Source organism: Emys orbicularis, chromosome 3 (genome assembly GCF_028017835.1).
Source record: "Emys orbicularis isolate rEmyOrb1 chromosome 3, rEmyOrb1.hap1, whole genome shotgun sequence".
In the NCBI taxonomy this organism is placed as follows: Eukaryota; Metazoa; Chordata; order Testudines; family Emydidae; genus Emys; species Emys orbicularis.
Window position 1 is genome coordinate 84441356 of NC_088685.1, and position 12844 is coordinate 84454199.

The window sequence follows — 12844 nt, forward strand, 5'->3', positions numbered from 1 at the left end:
GATGATAATCATGTGGGAGCATGGAGTTAGGGAAGGGAGCAAAAACAGGGTTCAGATTTGCAGTAAAAGCACCCAAAACATGCTTAAAAAAAATAAGTATCTTTGGAATACTGATGGAAAAAGTTTATACTTGCATTAGCAGCCAACTGAATAGTGGTAACAATGAAAACAACTGACTTGGAAAAAGAAAGTTATAGCATCCAAACAATACATAAGTTGTGTCAATGGCAATCCCAAAATTTCAGTGACTTACTCCTAAAGTCAGAGGTTTGAACTATCCTCCATTTTTTTCTTAGATTTCAAGATCTTCAGTGCAGTGCTGTCTTCATGTGTTTGTACAGTACTGAGCACTAGAGTGCCCTGATCCTGATTGGGGCCTCTGGGCACCGCTGTTACAAAAGTATTACACAACAGTAAAACAAGACTTGGCTGAATTGAAAAGAAATGCATTCAGAAATAAAACTGATATACAAACTATCTTAACTTGAAGATAGAAAAATAGAACTGCTTCTGAAATTTTTTCCTAAGATGATAAAGTACTTTTTTATTCATAATAACACAAAATTATGACAAAATGCTCAGGGCTACATCTTACTCTTAATAGTAATCAAATGTAATCCTGTCAAATAGGAAGTATTTTTCTCTCATGAAAATATGCTATTTGCATTTCCCTGCTAATACAGTTGCCAGATTCCCTGGATAACTGCAAGAACTTCTAAGCAGTAGTTTCATTTTCCCCTTCAAATTTCAGAAAAGAATATATATATATTTTAAACCCTTGCACAGTTCCTTAGTTAAGTGTTTCATTTGTGTGAAATTGGTGAGACACCAAAAAAAAAAAAAAAGGTTCTACATTAATTTCGTAACAGGCTTGCAGTCCTTTTTTCTGTTGGGAAAATTCTGACAGTCACACTAGAAAATATAGAGTCATTGAATACTATGCTGTTTCCTTTAGAATCACTGTAGGAGAGAGTTGTTCAATACTTACCAAAGATGTTATATTAAAGTTAGACTTTTGACATTCATCTCAACAGGATTTACTGAAGTAAAACCATGTATAGTTAATATGAAATCAGTGTGTGTATGATTACATATGTTCTGAATGTTTTCATTTAATATCTGGGAATCTCTCCAGATAGCCTAAGTTTGAAATCAGTAACTGTTTGTCCTTTTAAAATAACATTCTAAAAGGGAGATGACATTAGAGCAGTTGCAGCTAATCAAGATGCCCTCACTTGTGTATTCAGTCTGACTAGTTAATGTTACTCCAGATCTTAGTAACAGACCTTAGAAAAGTTCAATAATAGAAACTTACAGTTTATGAGTCTGTTCATAGCCAATCACGAGCCAGCATTTCTTTTGTAACAACATATACGTTTCATTACTTGACCAACTGGATGAATTCACTTCCAAATGCACCTCAACAAGTTTCCTTTGCAAGCTGTCACTTTTCATGTGTATATTGCCTTTATATCAAACTGCCTTTCAAAAGAATGCTAGGTCATAAAATTGATTGTGGGCAATCCAACAAGACAATCAAATCAGAAGAATATATAATATATAAGCAGACTACAATAATTTGACCAGAAGTTGAGAAAAAAGACCATTTCTGTTGAGCTATTACATGTCCACTTTTGATAATGTAATTTTTTTAAAATAAAACCCCTCATATATTGATCATTGTGTCATATAAATAGATTCATTTGGTTGCCTTATGAAGCCAAATGTACCAAATGAATATCAAAACTCATTGAAAATGTCAATATATCTTAAAATTGTATGTTGTGGTAGAAAATTCCATACATTCATATAATCTCTTTACCAACCATGTACAAGTTTAAGATATGTTGAAGTCCTCAACTGGATCTGACATACTTTATTGTTGAAACAAATGTGACATTAAGATAAATAAACCATAAGGAAAATCTGCATATAACATTCCTTACCTTTTGGGCTGCAGAATACATGCTAGCCATTTTCAACTCTAAATTAAAAGACTTTTACCATTTTCATGACATTTTATATAGCCCATAAAAGCACATGTATAATAGTTCACAAAGAGGTGCTAGGTAGCATATAATTATAAAAAACCTTGCATTTCTGATATATTCAGTTTGCTAAAAATATGTACTAAAATTAAAGGTAGGATGCAGACATTGTGGTATAAGTTCATTATCTTTGGTAAAGTGTTCTCACTTTATTTATAACCATATTTGCACTGATATCCATTTTGCGTATGGTCTGCTATTACTTATTCCAACAGGAAACATTTAAGTGAATTTAAACAGTATTAGATTATTCAGTACAATCATGACTCTCATCATACATTCTTTTAGGCTGTTGCTAGCACATAGGGGAAAATGTGTGAGTTCTACTATCTACTGTGACTTACTACTGCTTTAACACTGTAAAATAACTGCTAATTCTTGCCATTAGAAAAAAAAATATTTTTTTTTTAAAAAGGAAGGGGTCAACATGATTCTGAGAACAGTAAATTCTAAAAAAATGAAGTAAAAATATCAAGTATTTTGTAGTTTAATACAATTGCTAAAATAGAAATTTACACTGGGGCTTAACTGAAATGTGATACTATGACCCATCTAAATAAATAACAAAAGAGGACCACAGAGAACCTCAACAAATCTCAAGATGTTCAAGGGATGGTCAGTGTTAAATAATCACTGCCATGACTAACATCTAACGGAAGGCTCGATTCTCTCACACCGTTGACATCAACGGACATCCTGCTTTAGAGCAATGTAATTGAGAGGAAAATCAGGTTCTGATTTTAATGCAGCACTCTCCAAGGACAGATCAGAAACTGTGAAGTCAGAATGGAGTTAGGATGTTCTTCATTATAACTGATCATAACAATGCAATCTTGATCATCTGAACCTAAGTTAATCATACAAGAATACATTTCCAGATAGCTATTAATTACACTAAATCAATTTGGATAATCAAAGGAAATTTCAATATCCCTATGACATTTGGAGACTCCAGATTGTGCTGTATTCACACAAACACACCATATCACCACAGCTCATAGGTGGGGACCCTGCAGCATTCAATTCTACCACAGAATCAAATCTTTGTATTTACCTTTTGCTTATTAAATATTTGATTTAATACTGGAAACTTTGGAATCATAATTCTGATGAAGAATAAGGACTTAAATGTTTTTTCTACATTCCTTGTTTCAAGTACTTTTTCTAACAGGCAATATCAACACATTCTGCTGGTAAAGGGCTTGATTCTGTTTTGTAACCCTATTCACTGAAGCAGTTCCCAGTAGTCATATTGAAGACAATGAAATAACTTACATGAGTAAGAGTGAAGGATCAGGTCTACGGTCTCAATGTAAAAACACATTGTGTCTAATCAAGTCTTAGTTCTTATAGCAATGGAAATAATACATTGGTAACAGTCAAAAAGGAAATTACATTTGACCCAGTATTGACCTCGTGTTATTTTCATTATCATCAAGAACAAAACAAAGGGATAACTGTAATTACTGTAGTAACCAAGTCTGATGTTTCAATCATTCTCAATGAACGTGGCACTTTCAAAAACAAAATTTGCAAGTTAAAAAATAATTCAGATTCCAAATTATTTAACCTTGATGTTTAAAAGGGTTTAATGCAAAACTGCCCCGAAGAGCACAATGATTTTTTAAAAGGTTTTTTTTATTATTAAAAAAGTGATAAAAATGGAAGATGCAAAAGTGGGGAGAGGACGAATACACTTAATACATGTATTTGCACCAGCGAAAGTCATACTCTTAATGAGTCATTAGTGACTTCATCACTGATCACTTATGGTCTTTATCATGTACAAATGCAGTAAACCACTTCCCACTGTTGCAGTGCCCTTATATGTGCAACACACATATTAAAAAGTAACAATCTTAGCGCCCAATATTCCTAGGGGCTGATCGCCCTTAGATTCCATAGTAAGATCAGGCTCCCAGTCTAGAACAAAATATGCTCTTCCCAAATAATTTAGTGGTCAAAGTCTGAAGAATTTAGAGAGCCTGTCACTTTTTTGCTTTCTTGGCTTTTTTCAGTATATCACACTTTTTCCTGTTGGGACGCCGGCATCTTTCATCAATGCTCGGTATACATTCATAATGCCACACTTCTTCCATTTTCTCCACGGGGTAAACTGCTTCAACATAATGACGGATCAATCTGAGTCTGGTGGGATCAAGTTGCTTCTTGTTACAAGCACCTGAATGGTTATATTGCAGTCTGAGATTCTCTGGAGTAAAGAGCTCTGGAAAGAGTCTTACTAGAAGCCTGGCAGCAAAGTTTCCCACAGAAAGGCTCTGCTGTACTATCTCTCTTACCTCTTTATCAGATAGCATGTACAGAGAAGGCACAGGGAAGTCTGGAGAAGGAACGACAAGTTCGTCAAGTGGTATCTTGCAAAAATCTTTGCTGCTTCTTTCTGGCGGCAGTGGTGGCCCTTCAAACTCTTCTCTGAATCTTTCTGGGTTTATTGCATAGGTAAGAAATTCTCTCCTCTCAGGCCCTGGAACATGAACTTTCCGCTGCTGTTGGTATGTGCGCCTCTGTTCGGTATCCCTGCGTCGACATCTCTCATCAAGCTTCCCAACAAATTCCAATGTCCATACTCTATCGTTCTTTGCTCTTGGGTACAATATTTGCACATAGTGTCGAATTAATTTAATCCTGGTTGGATCAAGTTGTTTCTTGCCTAGTGATCCGCTACAGTTGTATTGCTTCCTTAGATTTTCATGAGTAAACAGTTCAGGGAATAAGTGAACAAGCAATCGAGATGCAAAGTTTCCTATGGACAGACTGCTTTCATATATATTTTTAATTTGTTCCTTGTTCAACAGGTAATCCGGGATAGGAACATCAAAATCGGGAGGGGGAATGTCAAGTTTATCAAAGTCTATGGGCACAAGCCAAATCTTTTTTGACCTTCTTCCTGGCCTTTCATATTCAAAGCTGTCTTCCACTTTTATGATAGATACATCATCAGGCAAACTAGAAGAATCATAGCAGTCGTCTCTCATCTGGTCACACTCACTCCCATCCATATACATACTTTCAAGTTCATCATTTATTCGCTGTGCACACTGCTGCAACCACGCCTCCTCTTCCTGCACATCAGGAAAGTAAATTTCTGTGTATCTTCGAATTATCTGAAGTCGATGAGGATCCAGCTCTTGCTTCCCAGAATCTCCATAGCAGTTATATCTTTCAGCCAGGTTCCTGTGGTCGAAGAGCTCAGGAAACAATCTGTGTAACAAAAACACAGAAAATTCCCCAGGGGATGAAGCTTCATCTAAAAATTCATTGAGATCCTGAGCATCTAGAACATAATCTGAGGTGGTGGCATTATCCCTGTCCAGGGACAAAGCTTCCTCCTGCTCTTTATCCTCAATGAAATGAGAAGACTCTACCTGTTCAGACTCATAAAAACTGGATGACTGCACACTTTGCTGACTATTTTCCATTTCTCTTTGTGCCCAAAACCTACTGAAAAAGTCATTAACTTGGGGCAAACACTCCACCTGCCACACAGCATTATTCTTCACAGAAGGATAACAAACTTCCACATAGTTTCGGATAAGCTGCAGATGAAGCGATTCAAGCTTCTTTTTGTTAAGGAAGCCACATGTGCTGCAGCTCCTGTTGAACTCATCATCGCTGAAGAGCTCTGGGAAAAGCTGAACTAGTAACCGGCAAGCCAAATCTCCACCTGATGTGCTCTGATCCATGATCTGTTTGAGTTCTGCAGCGGTTAGCTGGTACTCTGGGGGAGGCCTGAACTCTGCTACAGACTCTGTTGGGCTGACATGCTTTTTAATTCTGCTGACCTCAAGAGACAACAGGTCAACCTTGCTGTGAAGCTGAGACATATTGGAATTTAGGGTGTTGAGGGTGTAAAACATTTTCTGTATCAAAGAATATATGTTTGGATCAGAATCTGCGGTGGAAGCTGTAACAGCGATGGTAGCAGCAGAATCCCTTTTGCGTTGATCACTCAAATTCCGCAGATGGGAGGGGCTGCTTGGATTGACCTTTTCAAACAGCTCATAAGAAGAAAACTGCTCTGCCCCTGGTGTGCTCTTCTTCTCTGTAATTTTGTGTGAGATGCCATACAGAGGTTTCTTATAGGATGGAGTGGTCACGTCATTGAAGGGTTCTTCTTCACACAGCCATGTTATATTGGGATTCTTGTTCTTGTTAGGCTGCTCTACGTTTACCTGAGTGGGTGACCCAATATCTCGGTTCTTCATGTTTGAAACGAGGCCCTATAAATCAACAAACGTCGTATTAGTAAGACAGTTTGCTTTAAAATAATAGCTACAAATTTGTGTTCCACAGGTAGGCGTCATTAAATAAATATGCACTACCTAATTTTCATCAATGAACCCAACTGTGCTATATAAATCAAGTTCATAAATGTATTGAAGGAAAACAATCACCAAACATGCTTTACAGGGAAAGTATTATTTTACTTCTTTGTTCATGACCTCTGTTATGCAATAACTATACAATTATAATACTTAGCATTTTTACCCAAAGAGCTTTAAATGCTATCATTACCTCCCACTTTGTGTCTGAGGAACTTGGGTGGCAGAGAGGCTGAGTGAAAGTAAGTCAGTGACAGAGCCAAGAACAGAATTCATGTTTTCTGATTCCGAATCCTGTGACCTAGCCACAACCTCACTGCTCCCCCAACTGTATTTTAATGTTTCATTAGTCTCCCTATTACCACCCAAGGAGGACACTGTGGTCCAACAGCCTTGACAGGTGTGTTAATTTTTTCTCCTTTTGCTCTGAAAAATGTATGCAAGTATTTACAACCAGCGGTCCAATTCAGGGACAACTCTATGATACCAACCCAACTTAAAAAACCCAATATAATTAGTGAAAAGGCCTTTTAAAAATGAAAGTAGAATGATCTGTTTCTGAAAGGCAGAGACATTTCTATTCATTGAATTCCTCATGGTTCTAAACCAGTTAGTAGTGAAGTCTTTAAGAATTCATGCTATAAATTATTTTTAAGCACTGCATTTCCTAACCGTTCCTCATTGTTTGAGTTCTGAAGCAAATGTTTTCATTAATTCACTGTAAATATTTAGCTCATCATTTATTTATTTTTGCAAGCACATGGAGATTGTGAATAACTCCTAGAAAATTAAGTAGGTGAACAACAACAAAGAATTACAATACACAGAACTCAAAAACATGTGAAAACACACACACATTTTGAATTTGACCATATTGAATTTTTCCCCAGCTTGCTAGACAGAATATTAATTAGACAAAAAATAAAAAACTGCATTCAAATATTAAAAAGCAATGAAATACAGACTATGGGCCTGAGGTTAAGAAGTGATGAGCAACTGTATGTCCCGTCCTAGGATCAGGCCCTTATACTGTGGATCTTCTCTGAAAAACAACAGTGTAAAAAAAAAATGGCAGCACCTACTTACTCAGCTAATCTGCTTCCTATGTGTATTCACACTCATATCTGCTTACCCTAGTGACAAAAATAAGTTTACACTACTTTTTAGTCCTATAAGCAATGCAGAGCCCAAACACATAGGGGAGATCAAGCTGGGTTCTATTCTAGCTCATGCATCATCACCAGAATAAGCTAAATTCCAATTGCAGTGCCATATCTTGCCCATTTACACAAGTGTAACACCACTGAAGACCATGAGGTTGCACAGATGATAAGTGAGGGTGTTAATGGGTTCAATTTAGAGTGCAGAATCCTATCAGCAATGATAAGGGTGAGAAGCTTGATTTTCAGATCCAAGTTGATTCTGCAGGGATAGCTATTAGAAACTTTCCTCTCCAGTTTTACTTGTAAACAAAGCACATTTGAGATGGACTAAATGAGACATGATAAACATGGAGCAACACCAAAACATCATTTTTCAGAGAAGTGCCCTTGTTAAGTGGGAAGATGTGGCCTAACTAAAGCACCTGTTATAAGATTCAGTAATACCAAGGCACAACAGACAGAATTAAGAACAGGGATCTCTGGCTTTTCAGATTAAAAAAAAAATAATCAACATTATAAAGAGATTTGAACATATGGTGAAACTTGCTCTTATCTGGTAACCTCATGTCTTCAGAGACTGCCCCAAATTATCCTCATATATAAAGAGTACAATTTGGCTCCATCTTTGTTAGAAGGCTTGTTATGATAAGCAAATCATTTGTTAGTCCTTTCCACCATAGGTTTTTTTTTGTGTTCAATGAAGCAATAAAACATGACAATCTGAGGGTAGTCCTGATTAATGCTCAGCTCAAGTGAAGAGGCAGGAACAAGGTAGTACCTGGGAAGTGTATTAATCAGCATGGAGTCATCATCTAAAGTGCCTTATTTCCCTTCTAAAATGAATACATAAAAGTTAACATTCTTGGGGTTGGATGGGGCCCTTTGGAAGAAAAGAAGTGCTTACGCTGAGAATTATGGCAGATCTCTGTATGTTGTAAGGGCAGCAGAACTTCTGCCCTTTCACTAATGCAGCTCACGATGTTTGGATCTGGTTGTGGGAGGAATTTGTAGATCTGCATTTCAGAAACACACGGTCAATGTTCAGCTAATAGCTAGTGCCACATCTGGGACTAGATTTAAGCATTTTCTGTTAATCTGGGATACCTTGTTCTGCCTTCAGAACATTCTCCTTGCCTCCAGTAATAATCTTGACACTATACAGATATTATTGCCAGCTGGGTATAGCATTATCTGAAGCACACAGAGTATTTTTGGTGAAACTTCAGAATAATCTATTGTGGAACATTCTTTTGTATTATCCATAAGGACCCTGGACTTTAAGCACAGATGTGTGTATGTATTTCAGATAACGCTATACACAGTTAAAAAGATTATCAGTTTACTGTACTACCAAAAAAATTACAAGGCAGATTGTTCCATATGAGCTACAGGCACATAATACCATGCTACCTACACTGTCATAGGAAGCTACTGTGTTAAATACTGTTGCTGAGCTTTTATGAAATGTACGTATTTTGCTATTGTGGAATAACCTTTCATATTATATTTTAGAACCACGGGCCCAGATTTTAAGAAGTATTTAGGCTTTGTTCCATTCAGCATTGCAAGTCTTAAGGTTCATTTTCAAAAGTGGCTCAGGCACTTATGAGCCCAAGTCCCACTGACTTACTCAAAGTATTTAACAACTTGACTTTTGGTCACCACCAGAACTGGAAAGTAGAGAGAAACGCACAAATAAAAACATTAGTATTAAAAAAAGTTAGCCTCTCAAAGGTTCTGTTAGAACTTCAGACTAAGATTGTGGTTGGTTATTTATTCTAAACATGCTGATTCATCACTAGAGTCAGTCATGAATAAATTTTCACTCTAGTTATTGGGTTAGGTTCTGGCCCCATTGTAAATCTAAGGCAACTACAGTAACTCCTCACTTAATGTTGTAGTTATGTTCCTGAAAAATGCGACTTTAAGTGAAATGATGTTAAGCGAATCCAATTTCCCCATAAGAATTAATGTAAAGAGGGGGGGTTAGGTTCCAGGGCAGCTTCCCTACTCTGCAAGCACCAGGGGTGGGGGGCTCAACCCTCAGCCCGCCCACTCCACCCCTTGCCCCAAGCCCCCTCCCTTGACCCGCCTCCCCTCCTCCATGTCCTTCCCCTTTACTTCGCACTGTGTCCTGGCTCCCCCCACCCCACCCTTCTAAACGCTGCAAGCCAGCTGATTGCTGGGTTCCAGAGGCAGGGGAGGGAGAGGGGAGGGGTGCTGAGTCCTCACTCCTCCCCCCTCCCTCCTGCCTCCAAAACGCTGCAAGCCAGCTGATTGCCACCGGCAGGAGGGAGGGGAGAGGCATGCCGAGTCCTCGCTGCTCCCCCCTCCCTCCTGCCCGGGGCAATCAGCTGGCTTGCGGCGTTCGGGAGGCAGGGGGAGCCAGCGCGCTGAGTCCTCGGTCCTCCCCCCTCCCTCCAAAACACTGCAAGCCAGCTGATTGCCATGGGCAGGAAGTGGGGGAAGGCACTGATCCGCAAGGTCTGCCGGTGGGCGGGAGGCACTGGGGGGCGGGGCGTACGAAGGCTGCCAGCTGTGGAGAAAGCAGGCAGCCAAACAACGTAAGAGTGGAGCATTGCCCAACTTTAAATGAGTATGTTCCCTAATTGATCAGCAACGTAACAACGAAACAACATTAAGCAGGACGACTTTAAGTGAGGAGTTATTGTATCAACTTCAAATAACTTCTAATTTAGAGTGGTTTCACTGAGATCAGAATCTGTCCCACTGTACATAATCTGGAAAAATTACAACCCTGGTCTGGCAATTGGGTTAACCCATGGGGATCTGATTGCAGGACTGAGGCTTAATTTTCTAATGAAAATACTAACAAAATCTTTACTGTAGGGACATGAGAGGGGGTCTATGATCAGTCAGACCCAGTTAATCCAAACCAGTATGAGAATTCCATGTTTATAAGCATTATTAGAAACAAATAATTGCTTCAGATAAAAACAATTAATGGTAAAATTTATGCTGTAAAATGGGATACTGCTCACATCATTAAAAAATATCCAGATAAGTAGTATGGGTAAACTAGGCAAAGATTATAGTCATGTCTGACTATAAACAAATTAATTGCTGGTGTGTATTAATTTAAAAGAGTTGTGCTCTGCTTACACCAGCAGTAAATTTGGCCCATAAAATCTGAACAGTACATCATGCATAGCTACATGTAGAGAAATCACCTCTTGAGTAAAGCGTCTTTTCTTCACACTGGGTAAAACCTCTTGCTGGCTCCCTGAACCATCACAACCAAGTGAGGTCTGTTTCCGTTTGTTAGAATCCTGTAGGCAAGTAACTGAGCCATCCAGTGAGTGTTTCTCAGGAGATCTGGATGTCACGGAGCAGTCTAGTGCTTCATCTTCATTTTCTGTTTCTACTTTCACAAGATTATTTTTTATAATTTTAACTAGAAAAAGAGAAGGTGTAGAACAATCAAGCACTTCCTTCAGAAATTCATGATACCCTTACAACAATGTGCTTTCTGTTTGTTCTTCTGAAACTGCCTTTTGAATAGTGTCATTATTATTTATCATTATATAATGGCAACACCTTGAAGCCTCAAGTCCCCAAGTTGGGGCACCATTGTGGTAGGAACTGTACAAACATATAATAAATGACAGTTCCTGCCCCAAAGAGCTTACAGCCTAAAAAACAGTACATAGCAGGTGAGTAGGCAGGTAGTACAGTAGGCACAAGTTTGGGGGAGGGAGAAGGATGATGGGTAACAAAAATAATAATAGGATGTTTTAGCAGCTAACTTTTCAGTCATTGTTATAATCGTTGCTTTATCACAATGCATTCTTCATCTAAATCTACAAAGTCTTCATACAACTAGTATTTTTTATCTGACTAGAAAATAAACAAGATATAGCATTTTACCTTCATCATCATCATTGAATTCAGCTGAGTTCATCTTCTAGCCCACTAAAAAAAAAAAAAAAAGACATCAGTAGTTTTCTAGAAACAGGGCATGGGTTGTATTTTCAGCATTTTGTTGAAAGATGTCAGAAACCTGCTATCTACAACTATTTGCTATCCCTGGACAATATTAACAGTTCTTGGGAAATTTCCTATCTGCTCCATTTTTACTCACATTATAACAGGCAGCCACTTTTCTTATGTGTTTCCTGGACACCTGCAGATCTGCCCAGCAGTGTAAATTGAACAGAAAACAACCTGAGATGGACAGAAAAGTAAGATGATTTAACACTGAAGATTTTTTCTACTGTGAAGAACATTAGTTCAGTTGTTTTAACTTTCTATATAAGTAGAAGTGTCTTGGCAGTGCATAAATAGAAGTTATCTGAATGGTTTTTTTTGGCCACATTGTATGAAGTGGCCACCTGTTATAAGAGCCAAAAAACTTTGGAGTCCCAAGGGTGTCCAACAAGTTTCACTGTAGGTCAATTTCCAGTGTTCACCACAGCTGAAAAATGCAACACAAACTATTTTATAATTAAGAGTTAAACTAGATGACCCTTGCCGTCCCTTCCCTATGATTCTATAATATGCCCAGGCTGTCTGAATAAATTTCCATTAAAAAAACGGCTATTTTGATGTGGATTGTGATATTGAAAAACCAGCAACCTATAGATTTACAGTAACAAATGTTTTTATAATTATTAACTGGTGGCCTCCAAAGAACATCAGAATACTTTTTTAAAGGAAAAACAAAACATTTTCTACATTTCCCTAAACCTAAGATCACATGTCATTAGTTATAAACTCCAAATTCTGGGCATGTCTCAAAAAAGAAGGCTTCAAACTCCAATGAGGACAGACGGAGCAAGCATCCTCACCCGGCTCTCACTAGCCATTTAGTGGCTCCCACTAGCCACCAACAGTGGCAACCAAAATTGGATACCTTTTAAATCAGCCATACATAGTTCAGATTATCCAGATACATGTCTAGCCTCATAGGCTCGCCTGGCCAAAAAAAAAAAAAACTTATTTGAAATACACAAAAACTTCCATAATACATGGCTTTTCAAAATAGACTTCTTTCACCAAATCATACCCTTCCTCTGGTCAAGCTCTGAATGGGTCAATACTGCCCAAGTCACCCATAACCAGAGATTTTCTGGTTAAACACACACCCACGCACAAGCACACACACACATATTTATGTCCCATGAATATGCCTTATAAAACAAAAGAAATTTTGAAAGACTATAAACAATGAATTGCAATTGTAGTCTTATTATCTAATAGCTGTGTTCAAAATGATTTTAAAAGAATCTCAAGTACTGTTAAAATGCTTTATGTTAAATACAAACATTTG

General features: G+C 37.9%; 1 protein-coding gene across 1 annotated transcript; it reads right to left on the reverse strand.

The window, feature by feature from the left end:
- Positions 1-4036: 4036 nt before the first annotated feature.
- Positions 4037-11476, reverse strand: BEND3 (BEN domain containing 3). The gene is made up of 3 exons (XM_065402275.1): positions 11443-11476; positions 10746-10969; positions 4037-6289 (listed from the first exon to the last, which is right to left on the reverse strand). Exons 1-3 carry the CDS (start codon positions 11474-11476, stop codon positions 4037-4039), a joined length of 2511 nt encoding a protein of 836 aa, XP_065258347.1.
- Between the last annotated feature and the right edge of the window lie 1368 nt (positions 11477-12844).

Excerpts from the sequence above, each read along its gene's own strand:
- BEND3 (XM_065402275.1), bottom strand. The coding sequence starts at position 11,476 with ATGAACTCAGCTGAATTCAATGATGATGATGAAG. Across the intron at positions 10,970-11,442 it reads ATTCAATGATGATGATGAAG|TTAAAATTATAAAAAATAAT; the intron begins GTAAAATGCTAT and ends CTCTTTTTCTAG. Across the intron at positions 6,290-10,745 it reads AAAGACGCTTTACTCAAGAG|GGCCTCGTTTCAAACATGAA; the intron begins GTGATTTCTCTA and ends GTTGATTTATAG.